Source organism: Papio anubis, chromosome 3 (assembly GCF_008728515.1).
Source record: "Papio anubis isolate 15944 chromosome 3, Panubis1.0, whole genome shotgun sequence".
Lineage (NCBI taxonomy): Eukaryota > Metazoa > Chordata > Mammalia > Primates > Cercopithecidae > Papio > Papio anubis.
Window position 1 is genome coordinate 20,119,279 of NC_044978.1, and position 23,778 is coordinate 20,143,056.

General features: G+C 36.4%; 1 protein-coding gene across 8 annotated transcripts in view; it reads left to right on the forward strand.

Moving 5' to 3' along the window:
• Positions 1-23,778, forward strand: part of NEK1 (NIMA related kinase 1) — a 212,397-nt gene that overhangs the window by 109,011 nt on the left and 79,608 nt on the right. For 6 of the 8 annotated variants that reach the window (XM_021938935.2, XM_009207850.3, XM_017959203.3 and 3 more), the window contains 3 exons: positions 1,297-1,362; positions 1,450-1,678; positions 9,339-9,491. In XM_021938935.2, coding sequence (XP_021794627.1) covers positions 1,297-1,362; positions 1,450-1,678; positions 9,339-9,491 — 448 coding nt within the window. The other 2 variants (XR_004182613.1, XM_031664175.1) reach the window with 2 other exon arrangements.

Genomic DNA, 23,778 nt, shown 5'->3' on the forward strand with positions numbered 1-23,778 from the left:
TGAAGACTCTGTTCAGGGGTTAAGAGAAATGGGCTCATAGTGTGGGGCTGCTGCCTAGAATTCAACAGACAGAAGGAGAAAAGTCTACTGAATCAGAAAACATAGTAACTTCATTTTCCTCTTTCCTGGTAATGGATGTCTGTGCCTTTTATTTGTTGAGTTTCAGTAAATATTTGCAAACAAAATTGGTACACTAGTTGTTTTTTTTTTAGCAGCCTTTGGGTTGATTTTGAAAGTAAGACTAAGTAGGAAAATATAAGTTTCTTGATCATTCTCAAGAACTTCATGTAAGAAATGATTGTTCTTCAAGTAGGCTTAGTGACTTTTTCTTTCTGATAACGACTTTGCACGTGCTACGTTGTTACTCCAACTTTAGATACCACTGTGTGGTCCCTTCTTGATACCCAGTCTCACATCTCAATAGCTGTTCATCTCTCTGGTTGTAGGACTGCTAATTCCTGACTACTTTACTGGGTAAAATGTTCTTTGTCTCATTGCTTCATATATTACTTTGAAACTGACTGCCAAATTTTTTATTTTTTTTAAGTATTACAAAATTTGAGGTAATCCATATAACTGAATGGTTTTCTTTCTGTGTTGTGTTGGTAAATGTCACTTACTTAAAACTTTGAAAATTGCTCTTACTTTGAACCTTCTACATGCCTTTGCTTTCATAGCTTTCGTAACTGCTAATTTCTTCTTTTCGTATATTTTTTAATTTTAAATAGTCTAGATTGCTTTGACAATGCTAATTAGGATATTAAATTTATGTCATTTGTAGTACAAATGACTCAGAACTAATTTTTGTTATACTCTTTGTTTAGGGAGGAAAGCCACTTCTCAATTACATTTAGTACTATGGCTTAACAAGGATTTATATACATGAAACATAAAGACAGTTTTAAAATTACACAGCCTATTTTGAATTACTTCATCTATCAAAACTTTTTCTAGTTATAATTAAGAGAGTATATGAATTTTCCTCTTAATTCTACCACTGACTTAAATTACCAAAAAATCAAGTGCCAAACGGTCAGAGGATATACTTAATTATGTAAGCAGTAATCCAAAAATATGACAAATAATTGAGAATTGGCCCCTCTCTATGTTGTCTAATTAATAATATTTAAAGGTTAATCATTGCTGATAATGAAGCTTTGTTAACATTTTATAGGAATAAAAAATTTACAAGGAACAAAGTAATGAAAAGCAAAAAGTAACAAGGATATCATATTTTTAAAGGTAGATTTAAAAAAATAAAATTGTTGCTTCCTCTGTATCTATCTGCATTTAAAGGACAGTAGTTTAACTGATATCCGGGAAATTTCAGAAGAAATGCAAAAGACCAACAATACTATTTCAGTAAGTATAATTTTCGACATTTATCAGTCATTTTACTTAATGATATACATATTAAAATATTAAAATATACAATGTTATAACTTTCAGAGTAAGCGAGAAATACTTCGTAGATTAAATGAAAATCTTAAAGCTCAAGAAGATGAAAAAGGAAAGCAGCATCTCTCTGATACTTGTGAGATAAATATTCTTGAAGATGCCAAAGAGCATGAAAAAGAAAAATCAGTTTCATCTGACCGCAAGAAGTGGGAGGCAGGAGGTCAACTTGTGATTCCTCTGGATGAGTTAACACTAGATACATCCTTCTCTACAACTGAAAGTATGTACAGAAGTATATTAATATCCTATTTAGGTCTAGTACATATATAAACTTGTAGACTAACCACTCTGAAAAAAAATGAACGCTTAGAAGAACTGAGAGAAGCTGAAAGAATTCTATATATTTTCCTTTTGGGCAAGTAGAAGTGCCTCCCTCTCACAGGGAGATGTGAAGAACAGAGAAAACTTATCAAACTAATCAGCCTTAATGGCAAGGATTTTTATTACAAAAGTGTATAGTGTGAAAGAGGGAACTAATGATACATATTTAAATTGTATTACTTTAACTCTGTATACCATGTTAAATTAATCTGTTACTACAAATAATTATTGATGAGAACCAGAGTAGTGTCTCAGAAACATCTCTTAGGCATTTAGTGAGAGTATTGAGAAAATCTGACTTAATGATTTATTTATTCAGTGATAATTACTAAGAATCTATATTTTCTTACATTATTCTAGGCATTGGAGATATAGAAACAAAACAGAAACGTGCTCTTGTGGAGCTTACATTCTAGAAGGACAAGTCTGACCATCAACAAATCTGATTTTAAGTAATTTTTTTCACAGACTGTTTTTGTAGAATTTTTTTCTTGCACTGGAAAAAAGCCCAAAGACTTGATAGCATTTACTTTGCTTATTTATTCAATAATTCTTTATTGGATACCTACCATATGCAATACACTCTGAAGCAATGGAAATACAATAATGTTTAGAATGTAGTCCCTCCCCTTAAGGAGCTTAAGGTCTAGTGGAAAGACAGGCAAGTAAAGAGATAATTGTAGTTGATAAATAATATGCTAGGAATAATCATAGACTACTGCAGGAATACATGAGAGACCATAAATCAGTCTTGGAAGAGCCCCCAAGATCCAATCACCTATCTCCCTCAACACAGGTTTATAATTCGAGATGAGATTTGGGTGGGGACACTATCTGACTGCTTTTATGATTTGTCTTTATCACTGGTTTTGAGCAATATGATTGTAAAATGCCTTGGTATAGTTTTCTTCATGCTTCCGTCCTTGGGATTTATTGAGCTTCTTGTATATTTGGGTTTATGGTTGACACATTTGGAACACTTTCAGCCATCATTTCTTCTAATATTTTTTCCATGCCTCCTCCTTCTGTCCTTTAGGGACTCCAGTTTCACTTTTTGTCTCATACCTCAGTGGTGCTCTTTTCATTTTATTTTTTTAGATTCTTGTTGTTTTTCATTGTGGATAGTTTCTGTTACTCTATCTTTAACAGATGATAGTCTTTTTTTCCTGCCATATCCAATCTGCTGTTAATCCTATTCAGTGTACTTTTCATCTCAGATATTGTAGTTTTCACCTCCAGAAGTTTAAGGAGTTGTTTTTCTATCTGCCATGTCTCTGCTTAACTTTTTTGATCATATGGAATACAGTTGTAAAAACTTTATTAATGTCTTTACTTATTCTAACATCTGTGTCAGATGTTAGAATTTTATTGGGTCCATTTTATTGATTGCCTTTTCTCCTTGTTACAGGTCATATTCTTCTGCTTCTTTGCATGCTTGGCTATTTTTAATTGGATGTAGGACATTTTGCACTTTACCTTGTTGGGTACTAGGTATTTTTGTATTTTTGTAATTATTCTGGAGATTTATTCTGGAATGCAGTTAAGTTTTAATACTTGGGCTCAGTTTGATTCATTCATGTCTTATTTTTAATATTTGTGAGATGAGATCAGAGCCATGTTTAGTCTAATGCTAATTATCCCCATTTAGGAGATAAGACACTTCTGAGTGCTCTACACAAGGAATGATGAGGTTTTCCAGTTTGGCTGGTAGGAATAGACACTATTTCATGTCTTGTGTTCTCTGTAATCTTTTTGGGTGCTTTTTTTCCTAACTTGGGAAATGAAGGCAGAAATAAAGATACTCTTTGAAACCAATGAGAACAAAGACACAATGTATGAGAATCTCTGGGACACGGCTAAAGCAGTGTTTAGAGGGAAATTTATAGTACTAAATGCCCACAGAAGAAAGTGGGAAAGACCTAAAATTGACACACTAACATCACAATTAAAAGAACTAGAGAAGCAAGAGCAAACAAATTCAAAAACTAGCAGAAGACAAGAAATAACTAAGAGCAGAGCAGAACTGAAAGAAGATAGAGACTTGAAAAGCCCTTCAAAAAAAAAAATCAATCCAGGAGCTGGTTTTTTGAAAAGATTAACAAAATGGATAGATGGCTAGCCAGACTAATAAAGAAGAAAAGAAGAATCAAATAGACACAATGAAAAATGATAAAGGGGATATCACCACTGATCCCACAGAAATACAGACTACCATCAGAGAATACTATGAACACGCCTATGCAAATAAACTAGTAAATCTAGAAGAAATAGAAATAGTTATATTCCTGGACATATACACCCTCCCATGACTAAACCAGGAAGAAGTCGAATCCCTGAAAATAGACCAATAACAAGTTCTGAAATTCAGGCAGTAATTAATAGCCTACCAACCAAAAAAAACCCCAGGACCAGACGGATTCACAGCCGAATACTGCCAGAGGTACAGAGGAGCTGGTACCATTCCTTCTGAAACTATTCCAAACATTAGAAAAAGAGGGACTCCTCCCTAACTCATTTTATAAGGCCAGCATCATCCTGATACCAAAACCATCAATTGGTTTGTCATTGTGTCATGCCATTCAGAGTAAATTGCAGACATTGGTATACCTTGCCCTAAGTATTTCACAGCATATAATTATTTATTAGAGTTCAATGTTTGTTTTTTCCTTTATGTTAAATTTACATGCAATGAAATGCACACATTGCAAATGTGTATTTACTGGGTTTTAACAAATGCTGGGAGCTGCAAAATAAGCCATCAAGATATAGAACATTAACATCATCCCAGAAAGTTTGCCCCTGCCTAGTCATTATCTGGTCTTACCCTCCCAGAGGCAACTTTTTCTGAATTTTTTTTCTACCTTAGATTAAATGTTCCTGTTCTAGAATATCATATAAACAGACTCTTAACAGTTTGTATTCTTTTGTGTCTGGCTTCTTTCACTCAAGCATAATGATGTTTTTCCCCTAATATCTCACCTCTGGCTGAAAGCATAATGATTTTTCAGATTCATCTGTGTTGTAATTATTAATAGCCTTTTCCTTTTAAAAAAATCTTTGCTTTATTAAAAGTTTTCTTTGTTTGATATTGATATAGTTACTCCCACTTTGTTTTGCTCAGCGTTAGCCTGGTATATCTTTATCCTTTTTTCCCTCTTAATCTATATGTGTCTTTATATTTAATGTGGGTTTCTTGTGGGCAGCATATTGTTAAATTCATTTTTTAATGCACTCTTATAACCTTAACTGGTATGTTTAGATCATTTACATTTAATGTGATTATTAATGTGATTGGATTTAAATCCAGATGCTCCTCAATTTACAATGGGATTACAGTCTAATACACCCGTTGTAAAGTTGTAAAATCTTAAGTCGAACCATCATAAGTCAGGGACTGCTTGTGTACCATTTTTCTATTTGTTTTTTGTTTGCCTCATCTATGCTTTCTTTCCTTTTTTCTCCTGTTTTGCATTATTTGGAGTTAGTTATTTTTTATTATTCCATTTACCTCTGTTGTTGAATTATTAGCTGTAGCTCATTGTTATTTCAGTGTTTGCTTCAGAGTTTATAGTGTATTATCTTAGCACAGCCTATCTTCAGTTGAGTTATACTTCATATATGGTATAAGAATATTATAATATACAGTTGACCCTTGAATAGTATGGGGGTTAGGCAGTATTGAACCCCCCCGTAGTCAAAAATCCGCGTGTAACTCTTAACTCCCCCAAAATGTAACTAGTAATAGCCTACTGTTGACCAGAAGCCTTATCAATAACATAAAGCCAATTAACATATATTTTACATGTTATATGTATTATATACTATATTCTTATAACAAAGGAAGCAAGAGAAAAGAAAATGTTACTAAAGGAATAAGAACAAGAAAATATATTTACTATTTATTAAGTGGAAATGGATCATCATAAAATCCTTCATCGGCATCATCTTCACATTGAGTAGGCTGAAGAGGAGGAAGTGGGGGGTTGGTCTTGGTGTCTGAGGGGTGGCATAGATGGAAGAAAATTTGTTTATAAGTGAACCCAGCATTTCAAAACTTTGTTCGAGGGTCACCTGTACTTACATTTGTTCCCTCCCAACCTTTGGTGCTATTTTTTTAATGCTATAAATCCCATAATACAGCATAGTCATTTATTCTTTAAAATTGTTTAAATAATAAGAAAAAACTATTTTGTGTCTACCCATGTCGTTTTCATTTCTTTTGTGTAGAAGGTATCTATTTTGTATCATTTTTCTTCTGCCTAAAGGACTCCCTTTGAGATTTTTTGTAGTACAGTCCTGCTGGTGATTCTTTCAACATTTGTATGTCTGTAAAAGTTTTTATTTTAAAGACATAAAAATGTCTGTAAAAGTTTTTATTTTATTTAGCCTTCCTTTTGCAAAGATATTTTTTCTGAGACATAGAATTCTAAATTGAAATGTTTTTCTTTTGGTGCTTTAATGATGCTGCTCCTCTGGCATCTTATGCACATTACTTGTGATGAGAAGTCTTCTGTTACCCTCATTTTTAGTTTTATTCCTCTGTGTCTTTTTTCTCTCACTCCTTCTCAGATTTTTCCCTGTAGACTTGGTTTCAGTGAATTTGATTATAATGTGCCTTAATGTCACTTTCATCATGTTTCTTTTGCTTGGGTTTTGTTGAGCATCTTGGATTTATGAATTTATAGTTTTCATCAAACTTGAAAAACTTGTGGCCATTATTTCTTCTATTTTGTTTTTCTGTGTCCAGTGTGAATGGACGAGTTCAATGGACAGGTTCATTTATATGAACTTCATTTGGACAAGTTCAATATGGATCTTATTAATGTTTTCTTTACCTCTATCGTGGTCAGTCTTCTCTCTAGCTTGTTGAACATATGGAATACAGTTATAAATGTCATTGTCTACTAGTTACATTATCTCTGTAATTATGGGGTTGGATTGGATTCAGTGATTTTTTTCCTCCTTTTTTTATAGTTAATATTCTGTTTCTGTACATGCTTGATAATTTTTGGGGAGCGGCCAAATGTTGTGAATTTTAATATTTGTGCTATGTATTTTTATATTCTATAAATATTCTTGACCTTTATTCTTGGACACAATTTAGTTACCTGTGCATAGCTTGGCTCTTTCAAGTCTTGCTTTTAAGCTTTGTTAGCTGGAACAGAGCAGCAATCTATATTATTAGTATTTATTATTATTACTATGCATTAGCGTATGGCTAATCTTTTACCTTTTCTGCATCAACAACCTTTCTGAATAATCTGCCTTGTACCTTGTGAATTATAAATCAATTTTTTTTGGCTTATGGGAATAGGAACTCTTTCTGGCGCTGTGTGAACTCGAAGTATTGTTACCTCTGCTTCTTTTGAGTGGTCTTTTCTCTAAACTTTCTCTAAAATTTCTTTACACATTATGTACTGATATGCTGATCAGTACTCAGGTCTTAGACTCAAAGGGGCTTTTTACAATTTTCCTGAGTTCTCTCTCTGTGAAACTTACTACTCTTCAGTACTCTTATCTTGCAAACACTAGCCACTTTGGCCTCCCTAGACTCCCACTTCCACCTCCTCCTCAGCTCAGAGAGACCATTGACTCCACCTCTGTTTTCGCTGCCTGCGTTGAAGGGGTTAAATTCCAGTGGAGGGGTGGACAGGAGGGTTTCTCTTATGGACATTTAGTTATCCCAGTTTTGTTTGTTAGAACTTTTCCCCCTTTTCAATTGCTTTGGCACATTTGTCAAACATCAATGATTGTAAGTTATGGGTCTATATCTGAGTTCTCTATTTTCACCATCCTTTAAGAAATTCCTCTTGGTAATCATTTTGGCTGTACAAAACTAATTATTATCTGCTGATTTGCATGTACTTTCATGGAACTGGTACATTAACTGTATCAAAATGTATTAGGTTACCATTGAATGTCTATATACCTTATGCCTCATAATATATAATATTATATTCTGTATGTTACTACTAGGTACCTATATACTTCATATATTATTACCAAATATTCTAAATACTCGAACTTCAGTATGTAATTTTTATATTTTGCTTTGATACATTTTATTAAAATGGTTTACCCCAAATTATTATTGTCAATAGGGAAGTAGCAGTTATTTGCCTACTTATGATAAATAAAGCAGGACAAATTTTCTTAGAAATACTTTTCTCTATTTTTTAAACCGTATGTGTGTTTGTTTTAAGATTTGTTTTCTTTTTTGTGTTAAATGTATAGAAATGAAATACTGATTTCTGTTTCTTCTATTTTTATATTCCCCCCAATTGTTATTCACTTATCTTAGTTTTTTCTATTTTTTCACATAAAGATTTTATAGAAACATAATACAGGTTGAGCATTCCTAATCCAAAATCTGAAATCCAAAATGCCCCCAAATCTGAAACTTTTGAGTACCAGTGTGACACCCCCACATGTGACCCCATGTGATGTGTCAAAATCAAAGTGCAGGTACACAACACATGGTTTATTTAGCATCCCCAAGGACAAAAAGACCCTCCAGCCATTTAAAAAGGCAATATGATAGAATACCTTCTCATTCCTTCAGATCCCTTTCTGATCCCTCAGCTGCTTCTGATATTTCTTTTTGCCAGTAAAATGAAAGACAGTATAGAGTAAGCTTTTAATCAAAATCCAGTTTCATGGGTGGAGACTAAAAGCCTGCTGTTTCTTAACAGCTCACAGGTATTCTAATACTGTGCTGCTTAGTTATCTTAAACACAGTTTTTCACCAAAATGTATGTCTCTATTTTTTTAACTATGAAGTATTTCTGTATGAACAAGTGTAAGAAAATGATTGCTTATTAGCAGCATATAAACTCACAGTCAGGAATGATGGTGATGCCAGACAACCACAGAGGGCCCACATGGGTGACCAATTCAGTGACACTATTGCTTTCTGATGATTCTGTGTATACAAACTTTGTTTTATTCACAAAATTATTTAAAGTATTATATAAAATTACCTCTAGTCTATGTGTATAAGATGGATGTAAAACATAAATGAGGCCAGGTATGGTGGTTCACACCTATAATCCCAGCACTTTGGGAAGCCAAGGTGGGAGGATCACTTGAGCCCAGGAGTCCAAGACTAGCCTGGGCAACATAGTGAGACTCTATCTCTTAAAAAACAAACAAATGAATTTCATGTTTAGACTTTGGTCCCATCAACAAGATATCTCATTATGTATATGCACATATTTCAAAGTCTGAAAAAAATTCAGAATTTAAAACACTTCTGGTCCAAAGCATTTCAGGTAAGAGATACTCAGCCTGTATTAATTTATGGTTTTTTCCTATTTTTATATTCCCCAAAACTAGAATTTAATTCATATTCTAAAAGGCAATTATAGATATATTTTTATTGCTAGTTTCATTTGCCTCTGTTCTCACCATTATTCATCATTCTTTCCCTGAAAATCTTTGTCATATAACCTTTTTTTCTCATGAACCACTCAATTGGATAAGAGACCCAAAATCTGCCTTACCATGCAGTATTATTATACTGTTACTGAAAATTGTTTCTTTGTATCTTTTTCTTATAGGACATACAGTAGGAGAAGTTATTAAATTAGATCCTAATGGATCTCCAAGAAGAGCCTGGGGGAAAAGTCCGACAGATTCTGTTCTAAAGATACTTGGAGAAGCTGAACTACAACTTCAGACAGAACTATTAGAAAATACAACTATTAGAAGTGGTAAGGAGAAACTAGTAGTTTTTCTACACTAGAAATAATATTATTAAAAATCTAATTATGTGTTTTAAGATGTTTCCATTTTAAGTGAATTATTTTTAATTATCTTTCCATTATAATGATTTTTTAATTAGATTGAGAATGATTGTATTTTCTAGGGGTACTGTCCAAATGGTAGTCTTGAGTTTTGACCTGATAGACCTGGATGGGATCTAAAAGGAAGAAGAAGTGTTTTTGGGTGGAGTTGGAAAAGTCAGAATGATGTTTTACATGAAAACAGATATAGGAGAAATGCATTGAGATTAAGTATATCTGTTTTGATATGGATTCAAGAATTAGATTGACTAAAAGGTATTTCAGTAGGTGTGACAGACATTATTAATTATAGGACTGGGGAAGGAGAGTTGTCATGAGGCAGGAAGAAATATTCCTGATCCATCAGTTTTGTGGCCTTTGGTATTACAGCTATGCATCAAGAAGAGTGTCTATGTATGAAACAGGTGTTTTCAGATTAAACAGCTTGTTTAAATGTTGAGGAAGTGGAGTGTACTTTTCCTCTTTTTAGAAGTTGTGTCTAGGCAGGGATGTGTGTTGCACTTTTGTGCTCTCTTTCCTTCTCTGTCTCTCTCACTCTTGTTGTCTGTCTCCCCTTAAAAAGCTTCGAGTGAACCTCATATCCAGAGCTGGTGGAAAAATAACCTAGGAGATGACACTGTTGATATGTTCAATAATGGAATTAGCCAGATGCTGAGAATTAGCCAGTGAAATGAACCTATACATGTGTTACTGAAGTGGCAAAAGTAGGCTCTAATAATTCTGTTATTTTCTTTAATATTAAAGGGAGAAAACAATTTGAATTGAGAAATACATACAGTCATCTGCAAAAAAGGCAAAAAGTGTGTATGTTTGTAATTAATTTGTTCACATTCTCGTATAAGGAAATTGTGCAGTTGTATGCCAAATAGTAATTAAAAATACTAGTAACTTACTCTGAGCCCGTTTTCAAAATGTTCCAGGCTTTATTCAAGACAAAAATGCCTTCAGGCTCTAACATTTTAAAAAATAATTATAATAATTTTACCCTGCAGTGCAAAACTCTCTGGAAAAAAATGAGAAAAAAAATTCAGATTTTTTTGTAGTCTAAAAGTTCTATAATACGCTGATGCTCATTAACACTATTACTTTTAAAATATTAGATTCTGATTCCTCTGATGTAAAATTCTGTTGCTTAAATATATGCAATTTGGTATACAGTAATACTTAAACCACATAAAAATTGGGCTTTTATTCTTCATATTCATCATAGTCCATCTGCACAGAATTGGAACAGAGAAATAACTTATTTTATGATTTCTCTTTATTCAATCACCATTTTTTGAACACTTCTTAGTTGTGTTCACTATTTTATGTTAGATGGTAAGCTATAAAGGAAAAAAAAGATCATTCTTGCTCTCAGAGGACAGACAAAAATGAAAACAAATAATAACATTGCGTGAAAAGGACAAGAATAAAAAGTACCCACAAAGTTCAGAATTAATGCAGAGATATTTAAGTAATTAACTTTATCTTGTATAGTCAAGAAAGATATCCCAGACTTGTTATCTGCCCTCTTCTTTTTCTCCCAAATACATTTACTGGGAAGAATATGCTCTGTATTGGGATTTTAAGCCACAGAAGTGACAGTTTTTACCATCATCGAAAGCACATGTGGCAAAATCTGTGTTACAGATGTTGTATGTGAAATGCTCTGGGGCCACAGCTGAAGTGGCTTTACTTTATCAGTACTATATGCCTTTATTAATGATAATACATATGGCCCTTTTGGGTAAGGGAAAGCCATAAGACAATAAGCGATTTTGGGGCCACAGATGAGGTGGCTTTTCTTTGTCAGTACCATACGATTTTATTGATGACAATATACATGGCCCTTTTGGATAAGGGAAAGCCACAGGGAGTAAGTGATTTTTGGGTGTATCAAAGATTTTTTTTTTCAAATAAATCATTAAGTAGATAATGGGGAGAATGAAATTTCAGGCAATATGCTATTCTAGTATATGCAGAGACAAGGGTTTAGCTCGTGTATGTGGGGGTAGCTTCATGTGGTGGAAAGAGAATGGGCTTTGTTTCCAATCCTGGCTTCATTACTTGCTCAGCAACCATGGATAAGTTCCTCTGACTGTGGCATTCATTTCCTCCATGTGTAGAATGGAAACACTACTATCAAGGCTTGTTTTGTGTATTAAATGAGAAACATAAAAGATCCTTGGTGTTCTTTATTTTAGTCTTCCAATTCTTATGTCAGTGTCTCTTTAGTCATTCTGATTGCTTGAAACTCTTTTTGTAATAGATTCCTTAGGAAGAACTTGTGTGAACACTACACTCATAGATTTTCCATTTTCATAACAGTTTGTCTTATGACTGTATTTGTGAGGGTTGATTTGGCCACACATAAAATCCTTGGCTTACTGTTTTTCCTTGACTGTCTTTAATATATAATTTAATTATGTTCTGGCATAAAACATTGCTGCAGAAAGTCTGATGGCAGTTTTATTTTCTTTACCTTATAAGTGATTTGATCTTTTTGCTTGAATGCTCAAAGTGTATCTTTCTTTTTACTTAAAGTCCAGTCATTTTCTTAAAATATATTTTGGCATTGAGTTTATTTTTCTAGTACAGTACATAGTGTGTCTTTTTTTTTTTTTTTTAATAGACCTTTTCTTAGAGGAGTTTTGGATTCATAGTGATATGATTTGGCTCTTTATTCCCATCCAAATCTCATCTTTTAGCTCCCATGATTCCCATGTGTTGTGAGAGGAACCTGGTGGGAGATGCCTGAATTAGGGGGGCAGGTCTTTCCCATGCTATTCTCATGATAGTGAATGGATCTCAGTGAGATCTGATGGTTTTTTAAAAATGAGAGGTTCTGTGCACAAGCTCTCTTTTTTTTTTTTTTTGCCTGCCACCATCCATGTAAGATGTGACTTGCCCCTCCTTGCCTTCTGCCATGATTGAGAGGCCTCCCTAGCCACGTGGAACTGTGAGTTCAGTTGTACCTCTTTCTTTTATATGGGCTGCAACCTCCAGACATGTTTGCATCAACGGCGTGAGAACAGGACTAATGGGTGAAAAGATGGGTTCTGTATGCCCGCTTTCCCCACCATGCATTTTCCCTGCCTATCGACCATGCGCCGGGCGTTTGAACGCAATCGTGAACAATTGTGGCGTCGTTATCTCGCCAATTAGCGCCGGTTATATTCGGCGTTTATGCCGTTGGCTGGGCGCTTCTGGTTTTGAACAGGAAAATCGGGTCTCGCCAGAAGCCGCATTCGTACCTGTCGTTGCGGCACGGAACTCCCTGTGTACCGTAGCGGCGAGACGCCATGCCGGATTATATCGCCTGCGTGCCTCGCCATTGCGCGTTTGGTGCGGGTCTGCTCTGCCGGGCGCAGGGTGCCGTCGATCTGCTCGCTACAAATCTGCCCTCGGGTTCATACCATTCTCCTGCCTCAGCTCCCAAGTAACTTCGGACCCTGAAGCGTCCATACCACGCCCGACTGAATTTTTTTATATTTTAGTAGAGCGGGGTTTCACCATGTTGGCAGAATGGTCTCAAATCGCCTGACCCTCGTGATCCAGCCCCTCAGCCTCCCAAGTGCTGAATTACAGGCTTGAGCCACTGCGCCTGGCCTCTGCTTATATTATATCTCCCTTTCTTCCAAACCCTGGCAACCACTGATTATTTTACTATCTCCATAGTTTTGTCTTTTCCAGACTGTCATCTAAATGGACTCATACAGTATGTACTCTTTTCAGATTGGATGGTTTCACTTAGTAATATACACTTAAGGTTCCTCTGTAATCTTTTTGTGTCTCAATAACTCATTACTTTTTAGCGCATAATATTACATTGTATGGATATGCTACAGTTTATTTATTCACTTTCAAGATGTACTGAAAGACATCGTGATTGCTTCCAAGTGATAGCAATTATGAATAAAGATGATATAAACATCTATAAGCAGGTTTTTGTGTGGACATAAGTTTTCAGTTCATTTGGGTGAATACAGAGGAATACAGTTGCTGGATTGTCTAGTAAGAGTACATTTAGTTTTGTAAGAAACCACCAGTCTCCCAAAGTATCTGTGCCATTTTGCAGTGAATGAATGAGAGTTCCTGTTACTCCACGTCCTCTCCAGCATTTGGTTTTATCAGTGTTTTGGATTTTAGTTATTTTAATTGCTGTGTAGTGGTATCTTCTTGTTGTTGTTATTTGCAATCTCCAAATGACATATGATGTTGAACCTCTTTTCATATGCTTCCTACTATATACTGCTTTGCCACCTGTATACCTTAGTGAGTTGCCTGTTGAGATCTTTCACCCATTCTTAAATTGGGTACTTTATTTTCTTATTGTTGAGTTTAAGAATTCTTTGTATATTTTGGTTAATGGTCCTTTATCAAATATGTCTTTTGCAAATACGGATTGAGTATCTCTTCTCTGAAATGCTTGGGATCAGAACTGTTTTGGATTGGGTTTTTATCAGATTTTGGACTATTTGCATTATAGCAGTTGAGTATCTCTAATCCAAAAATCCAAAATCTGAAATGCTCCAATGAACATTCCTTTGGGCATCATAACAATGTTCCAAAGGTTCATATTTTGGAGCATTTTGGATTAGAGATAGTCAACCTATATTTTTCTCCTAGTCTGTGGCTTGTGTTCATGTTCTCTTGACATTGTCTTTTTTTTTTTTTTTTCTTTTTTTTTTTTTAGGTGGGGTCTCACTCTGTTGCCCAGGCTGGAGTGCAGTGTTGCAACATGGCTCACTGCAGCCTCAACCTCCCTGGGCCCAGGTGATCCTTCCACCTTAACCTCCTGAATAGCTAGGACTACAGGTATGCACCACCATGCCTGGCTAATTTTTGTATTTTTAGTAGAGACAGGGCTTGCCCATGTGATCCTCCCACCTCAAACCCCCAAGTATCTAGGACCACCAGTGTGCATCCTTTTTTTCCATTGTGCCTGGCTAATTTTTGTGTTTTTTGTAGAGATGGGGTTTTGCCATGTTGCCTAGGCTGGTCTCAAACTTCTGAGGTCAAGTGAACCGTCCACTTCGGCCTCCCAACGTGCTGGGATTACTGGTGTGAGCCACCGCAACCGGCCTAGTTTTGCATTTTACATTTAGTTGTGTGATTTATTTTGGAGTAAATATTTTTGAAGAGTTATAAGGTCTGTGTCTAGATACATTTTTTTCATAAGTAGATGTACAGCATTTTTTTTAGCACCACTTATTGTAAAAACTATTCCTTCTTCGATGAATTATCTTTGCTCCTTTGCCAAAGATCAGTTGACTCTATTTGTACAGGGCCATTTCTGAACTATCTATTCCGTTCAACTTTTTTTCTGTTCTTTTGCCAGTGCCCCGATATCCTGATTACTGTAGCTTTATAGTGTTTCTTGAAGCCACATAGTGTCAGTCCCCCAACTTTGTTCTCCTTCAATTATTTATTGGCTATTCTGGGTCTTTTGGATATCCATATAAACTTTAGAGTTATTATGTTTGTATCCACAAAAGAGCTTGCTGGGTTGGCTGGGATTATATTAAATCCAAAGATCAAGTTGGAAAAAAACTGACATCTTAATGATATTGAAGCTTCCTGTCCACAAGTTTGAAATATCTCCATTGTTCTTTAATTTTTTCATCAGTTTTGTAAGTCCTCATCATAGTGTATCTTTTTAATATGTAGCTTCCAGTCTTTTTATTCCTTTCTGGGTTTTAGGAGTCTTTTTTTATCCTCTCAATTTTAGGAAAGTACTCTTGAATTATTGCCTGCATTCTTCCCTCCCCTCCCCTCCCCTCCCTCTCCCCTCCCCTCCCTCTCCCCTCCTCCCCCTCCTCTCCCCTCCCTCTTCCCTCCCCTCCCCTCCTCTCCCCTCCGTCTCCCCTCCCTCTCCCCTCCTTCTCCCCTCCCCCATTCTTTCTCTCCTTCCTTCTTTCCTTCCTTCCTTCCTTCCTTCTCTCTCCCCCTGCCCTGCCCTTTTTCTCTTTTTCCTTTTCTCCCTTTCTCCCTGTCTTTCTTTTTTCTAACAGCAGTGGAGGCTTGCTATGTTTCCCAGGCTGGTCTTGAACTCATGGCCTCAAGTGATCCTCCTGCCTCAGCCTCCAAACTGCTGGGATTATAGGCATGTGCCACCAATACCCGGCGTCTAGTATTCTGTTCTTTTTCTTCAGTCTTTGGGAATTTCCACATTGTATATTTTGGGTCTTCTTTGCCTTTCCTCTCTGTCAATTCCTCCTTTTTCTTAATGTTTTATTATTAACTATTGTGGGTACATAGTAGGTGTATATATTTATTGCATACACGCACAGTAATCACAATAGGGTAAATGGGGCACCTAAAGCATTTATCCTTTCTTTGTATTGCAAACAGTCCAATTCTACTATTTTAGTTATTTTTAAATGCACAATATGTTATTCTTGACTTAACTCTAGTCACCTAGTTGTGCTATCAAATACTGGATCATATACATTCTGTCTAACTGTATTTTTGTACTCATTAACCATCCCCCACCACCCACCATCACCACCCTTCCCAGCCTCTAGTAACTACCGTTCTGCTCTCTTTTATCACCATGAGTTCAGTTTTTTTAGTTGTTAACTCCTACAAATAAGTGAGAACATGTGAGATTTGTCTTTCTGTGCCTGGCTTATATCACTTAATATAATGACCTCCAGTTCCATACATGAAACTGACAGGATCTCATTCTTTTTTTGTGGCTGAATAGGACTCCATTGTGCATATATCCCACATTTTCTTTATCCACTCAACTGTTGATGGACATTTAGGTTGCTTCTAAACCTTGGCTGTTATGAATAGTGCTGCAGTAGACATGGGACTACAGATATCTGTTTGATACACTGATTTCCTTTCTTTTGGGCATATACCCAGCAGTGGGATTGCTGGATCACATGGTAGCTATATTTTTAGTTTCTGGAGGAACCTCCAAACGGTTGTATGTGTCTAGAAATTTATCTGTTTCTTCTAAGTTTTCCAGTCTATTGAAATACAGCTGCTCTTGGTAGCTTCTAAAGATCTTTTTAATTTCTGTAGTATCAGTTGTATTATAATTCCCTCTTTTTCATCTCTGATTTTGTTTGCTTGGGTCTTCTCTCTTTTTCTTAGTCTGGATAAAGGTTTTGTTGATTTCATTCATCTTTCAAAGAGCCATCTTTTGATTTGTTGATCTTTTGTATTCTTTGTTTCTATTTTATTTATTTCTGCACTCATCTTTATTACTTATTTTCTTCTACTACTTTTGGGCTTACTTTTGCTCTTGCTTGTATAGTTCTTTAAGATACATTATTAGATTGTTTACTTGAAGTTTTTTCCTCTTTTTGATGTAACGACCAATAAGCTTCCATCTTAGGTACTACTTTGCTATATCCCTGAGAATTGGTATATTGTGTTTTTCCATTATAATTTTTTCAAAGTTTTCCAATTTCTTTCTTAATTTCTTCATTGACCCACTGTTTATTTAGAAGCATATTGTTTTAATTTCCATCTGTTGTATAGTTCAAAATTCCTCTTGTTATTGATGTCTAGTTTTATTCCATTGTGGTCAGAGAAGAAGCTTGGTATAATTTCCAGTTTTGAATGTTTTAAGAAGCTGGTTTTGTGGCAACATGTGTTCCTATCCTTGAGAATGATTCATGTACTGAGGGAGAAGAAGCCATATTCTGCAACTGTTGGATGGGAAATGTTCTGTAGATGTCGATTAGGTCCATTTTGGTCTACAATACAGATGAAGTCTGATGTTTCTTTTCTTTTTTTATTTTTCTTTTGCTGCTCCCTTTTAGGCTGTAGTGACCCCCTAGGGCAGGTGATTAGCTTCTAGAGTCAGCTAAGTTTGATGTTTCTATGTCGATTTTCTGGCTGGATGATCTGTTCAATGCTGAGGTATAGTGTTAAAGTCTCAGGTATTGTATATTGGGGCTATCTCTCACTTTGGCTCCTATTAATATTTCCTGTACATATGTAGATTTGCTCAGTGTGGATGCATATATATTTATAACTGTTATATCCTCTTGCTGAATTGATCTCTTGACCTTATTTGTATCTTTTTATAGTTCTTGTCTCATGTAAGCGTAAGCTACTTCTGCTCTTTTTTGGTTTCTGTTGGCATAGAATATCTTTATTCATCCGTTTATTTTTGGCCTGTGTATTGTCTCTATAGGTGAAGTCTGTTTCTTGAGAGGCAGCTGTTCATTGAGTCTTCTTTTTTTTTTTTTTTTTTTGAGTTATACTTTAAGTTCTAGGGTACATGTACTGCTTGTCTTGGGTTTGTCTGGGTATACATGTGCCATGTTGGTTTTTAACTGCACCCGTAAACCATCATTTTACATTAGGTATTTCTTGTAATGCTATCCCTCAGCCAGACCCAACCCCTGACATGCCCCAGTGTGTGATGTTCCTATACCCTGTGTCAAAGTGATCTCATTGTTTCAATTCCCACCTATGGGTGAGAACATACAGTGTTTGGTTTCTGTCCTTGTGATAGCTTGCTGAGAATGGTGGTTTCAGCCTGCATCCAGCGCCCTGCAAAGGACATAGACTCATCCTTTTATGGCATAGTATTCCATGAGGTGACATATGTGCCACATTTTTCTTAATCCACTCTATCATTGATGGCATTTGGGTTGGTTCAAGTCTTTTGCCATTGTGAATAGTGCTGCAATAAACATACATGCATGTGTCTTCTAGGTAGCATGATTTATAATCCTTTGGGTATATCTGCCCAGTAATGGGATTGCTAGGTCAAATGATAAATTCCTAGTTCCTAGATCCTTGAGGAATCACCACACGCTGTCCTCCACAATGGTTGAACAAGTTTACACTTCTACCAACAGTTAAGCCAAAAGTGTTCCTATTTCTCCACATCCTCTCAGCACCTGTTGTTTCCTGACTTTTAATGATGCATGCATTCTAACTTTGGTGGTCGTGCTCATTGTAGTTTTTGATTTGCATTTCCTAATGACCAGTGATGATGAGCATTTTCATGTTTTTGGCATAAAATGTCTTCTTTTTGAGGGGGTATCTCTGTTCATATCCTTTTGCCCACCTTTTAATGGAATTGTTTTTCTTATGAGATTTGTTTAAGTTTTTATAGATTCTGGATGATAGCCTTTGTCAGATGTGGTAGATTACAAAACTTTGCTACTCATTCTGCGGGTTAACTGTTCACTCTGATGGTGGTTTCTTTTGCTGTGCAGAAGCTCTTTAGTTTCATTAGATCCCATTTGTCTATTTTGGCTTTATTTGCCATTTGCTTTTGCTGTTTTTTAGTCATAGAGTCCTTGCCAGCATGCCTATGGCCTAAATGGTATTGCCTAGGTTTCTTCTAAAGGTTTCTATGGTTTTAGGTCCTAACATTTCAAGTCTAATCCATCTTGAATTAATTTTTGTATAAGGTATAAGGCAGGGATCAGTTTTAGCTTACACACATATAGCTATGGGGTTTCCCAGCACCATTTATTAAATAGAATCCTTTCCCCATTTCTTATTTTTATCCAGAACATTCGAAGATCAGATGGTTGCCGTTTTAGCGTTATTTCTAGAGGCCTCTGTTCACATTCCATTGGTTATATCTCCGTTTGGGTATGAGTATCATGCTGTTTGATTTTACTGTAGCCTTATGAAAAGATGCCGGGACCCAGCTTCGGTCAGAGAGACCTAACCCAAGCATTGCTAGAGGAATTAAAGACACACACACTGAAATAGAGGTGTGAAGTGCAGAATCAGGTTAGAAGCCCAAACGAGATGTACCCACACGTATTTATTAACAGCAAACCAGTCATTAGCATTGTTTCTATAGATATTAAATTAACCAAAAATTATCCTTTATGGGAAGGAAGGTGGGCTGAATTAAGGAAATAGGTGGGGCTAGTTAACTGCAGCAGGAACATGTCCTTAAGGTACAGATCACTCATGCTATTGTTTGTGGCTTAAGAATGCCTTTAGTGGACTTTTCCGCCCTGGAAGCGGAGCCAGGTGTTCCTTGATCTCATTTCAGTGAAACCCACAGCCTTCAAGCGTGTGTGTTATAGCCATCATGAACATGTCACAGTGCTGCAGAGATTTTGTTTATGGCCAGTTTTGGGGGCCAGTTTATGGCCAGATTTTTGGGGGGTGTTCCCAACCTTGTAGTATAGTTTGAAGTCAGGTGGCGTGATGCCTCAGCTTTTATTCTTTGGCTTAGGATTGTCTTCTTGGCGAAATGCGGGCTCTTTGGTTCCATATGAACTTTAAAGTAGTTTTTCCAATTCTGTGAGGGCAGTCATTGAATCTATTAATTACTTTGGGCAGCATGTCCATTTTTCACAATATTGATTCTTCCCTATCCGCCCAGGCATGGAATATTCTTCCATTTATTTGTGTCCTCTTTATTTCATTGAGCAGTGGTTTGTAGTTCTCCTTGGTGAGGTCCTTCACATCCCTTGTAAGCTGGATTCCTAGGTATTCTTTTGCAGCAATTGTGAATAGAGTTCATTCATGATTTGGCTCTCTGTATGTCTATTAATGGTGTATAGAATGCTTGTGATTTTTAGCATGGATTTTTGTATCCTGAGACTTTGCTGATTGCTTATCAGCTTGAGATTTTGGGCCGAGGCGATGGGGTTTTCTATATATACAATCATGTCATCTGCAAACAGGGACAATTTGACTTCCCTCATTTCCCTAGTGAATACTCTTTATTTCTTTCTCTTGCCTGATTGCCCTGGCCAGAACTTCCAACACTATGTTAAATAGAGGTGGTGAGGGGCATCCTTGTCTTATTAGCAGGTTTTCAAAGGAATGCTTCCAGTTTTTGCCCATTCAATTATGATACTGGCTGTGGGTTTGTCTCACGTAAGCTCTTATTATTTTTGATTTATGTTCCATCAATACCTAGTTTATTGGCAAGAGTTTTTTAGCATGAAGGGCTGTTGCATTTTTGTAGAGGCCTTTTCTACATCTATTAGAGATAATTATGTGGCTTTTGTCGGTGGTTTCTGTTTATGTGATGAAACTACGTTTATTGATTTGTGTGTGTTGAACCACTTCTCCCAGGGATGAAGCCCACTTGATCATGGTGGATAAGCTTTGGATGTGCTGCTGGATTTGGTTTGCCAGTATTTTATTGAGGATTTTGCATTGATGTTCATCAGGGATATTGGTCCTAAAATTATCTGGTTGTGTCTCTGCCAGGCTTTGAGTATCAGGGCGATGTGTTGGCCTCATAAAATGAGTTAGGGAGGATTCCCTCTTTTTCTATTAAGTGGAATGGTTCAAGAAGATCTTTTGTACCTCTGGTAGAATTCGGCTGTGAATCCATCTGGTCCTGGACTTTTTTTTTTTTTTTTTTTTGGTTGGTAGGCTATTAACTATTGCCTCAGTTTTAGAGCCTTTTATTGGTCTATTCAGGATTCAATTTCTTCCTGGTTTAGTCTTGGGAGGTATAGTGTTAAAAGAGTCTCGAATTGTAGCTAATGAAATGTAAGTATGTGTCCAGGAATTTATCTATTTCTTCTGTGGCATTTTCTAGTTTGTTTTTGCGTAGAGGTGTTTATAGTGTTGTTATTCTTTGATGAGTAGTTTGTATTTCTGTGAGATTAGGTGGGTGATATCCCCTTTATCATTTTGTTGCATCTATTTGGTTCTTCTCTTTTCTTCTTTATTAGTCTTGCTAGTAGTCTATCAATTTTATTTGATCTTTTTAAAAAACAAACTCCTGGATTCAATTAGTTTTGGGGGTTTTTTAATGTCTATCTCCTTCAGTTCTGCTCTGATCTTAGTTATTTCTTGCCCGCTGCTAGCTTTTGAGATTTGTTTTATGCAAACTTACTGTAGTTCTTTTAATTGTGATGTTAAGTTGTCGATGTTAGATCTTTCCTGCTTTCTCTTGTATTGCATTGGGTGCTATAAATTTCCCTTCTACACATTGCTTTAAATGTGTCCCAGGATTCTGGTCTGTGTCTTTGTTCCTCATTGGTTTCAAAAGAACATCTTTATTTCTCTGCCTTCATTTACCGTTGTTATTTACCAGTAGTCATTCAGAACCAAGTTGTTCAGTTTCCATATAGTTATTGCAGTTTTTGGTAGGTTTTCTTAATCCTGCTCGTTCAATTTGATTGCACTGTGGTCACAGGGGAGAGTTTATTGTGATTTCTGTTCTTTACATTTTGCTGTGGAATGCTTTACTTCCAATTATGTGGTCAATTTTAGAATGGCCATGTGGTCCTGAGAAGAATGTATATTCTGTTGATTTGGGGTGGAAGTTCTGAAGTCATCTATTGCCAGGTCACCAGCACTTGCAGAGCTGGAGTTCACTCCTGGATATCCTTGTTCACCTTCTGTCTTGTCATATCCTAATATTGACAGTTGGGTCTTAAAGTCTCCCATTATTATTGTTTGGGAGTCTGAGTCTCCTAGGACTTGCTTTAAGAATCTAAGGTGCTTCTGTATTGGGTGCATATATATTTAGGATAGTTGGCTCTTCATTTGCATTGATCCCTTTACCATTATGTAATGAATGGCCTTCGTTGTCTCTTTTGATTTTTGTTGGTTTAAAGTCTATTTTTTTTCAGAGACTAGGATTGCAACCCCTGCTTTTTTGTTTTGTTTGTTTTGTTTTTGTTTTGTTTTGCTTTCCATTTGCTTGATAGATCTTCCCTCCATCCCTTTATTTTGAGCCTATGTGTGTCTGTACATGAGATGGGTCTCCCAAATACTGCACACTGATGGGTCTTGACTGTTTATCAATTTGCCAGTCTGTGTCTTTAATTGGGGCATTTAGCCCATTTATATTTAAAGGTTAATGTGTTATGTGTGGAATTTGATCCTGTATTTATGATATTTGCTGTTTCTTTTGCTACATTAATTGATGCAGTTTCTTCATAGCATCAATGGTCTTCTAATTGGCCTGTTTTGCAGTGGCTGGTACCAGTTATTCCTTTCCATGTTTGTGGTACACCAACTAGGGAACTCTTTGCAAATCCTTCAGCATTTTCTCGCCTGTAAAAGGTTTATTTCTTCTTCACTCAGCAAAGAACTTAATTTGGCTGGATGAAATTCACAAGGTTGAAAATTCTTTTCTTTAAAGAATGTTGAATATTTATTCCTCTCTTCTGGCATGTAAGGTTTCTGCCCGAGAGATCCACCTGTTAGTCTGATGGGCTTCCCTTTGTGGGTAGCCGACCCTTTCTCTCTGGCTGCACTAACATTTTCCTTCGTTTCAACTTTGTTGAATCTGACAATTATGTGTCTTAGGGGTTGCTCTTCTAGAGGGGTATCTTTGTTTTGTTCTCTGTATTTCCTGAATTTGAATGTTGGCCTGCCTTGCTGGGTTTGGGGAAGTTCTCCTGGATAATATTAGCTGGAGAGTGTTTTCCAATTTCTCCCATTCTCTCCATCGCTGGGTACACCAGTCAAACCTAGGTTTGAGGTCTTTACATAGTCGCGCATATTTCTTGGGCTTTGTTGATTTCTTTTTACTCTTTTCTCTATGACTTCTCTTATCCATCTATTTCATTAATTTGATCTTCAATCCACTGATACCCTTTCTTCCATTTGGTCCGAATCAGCTATTGAAGCTTGTGCATGTGTCCTGAAGTTCTCGTGCCATGGTTTTCAGTTCCATCAGGTCATTTAAGGTCTTCTCTACAGCAATGTTTGATGCCGTTAGCCATTCGATAATCTTTTTTTCAAAGGGTTTTGCTTCCTTGTGATGGGTTCAGACATCCTCCTTTAGCTCAAGAAGTTAGATTATTACCGGCTACAAACCTACTTCTATCCAACTTATCCAAAGTCATTCTCCGTCCAGCTTTGTTCTGTTGCTGGCAAGTAGCTGTGTTCCTTTGGAGGAGGAGAAGAGGTGCTCTGATTTTTAGAATTTTCAGCTTTTCTTCTTTGGTTTCTCCCATCTTGGTGGTTTTATCTACCTTTAGTCTTTGATGTTGGTGACCTCAGATGGGGTTTTGGTGTAGATGACATTGTTGATGTTGATGCTATTCCTTTCTGTTTGTTGGTTTTGCTTCTAACAGTCAGGTCCCTCAGCTGCATGTCTGTTGGAGTTTGCTGGGTTCCTCCAGACCCTGTTGCCTGGGTATCACCAGTGGGCTGCAGAACAGCAAATGTAATGGAGACAGCAAATACTGCTGCCTGATCCTTCCTCTGGAAGCTTTATTCCCAGAGTGGCAGCCACCTATATGAGGTGTCAGTCGGCCCCTACTGGGGAGGTATCTCCCCCATA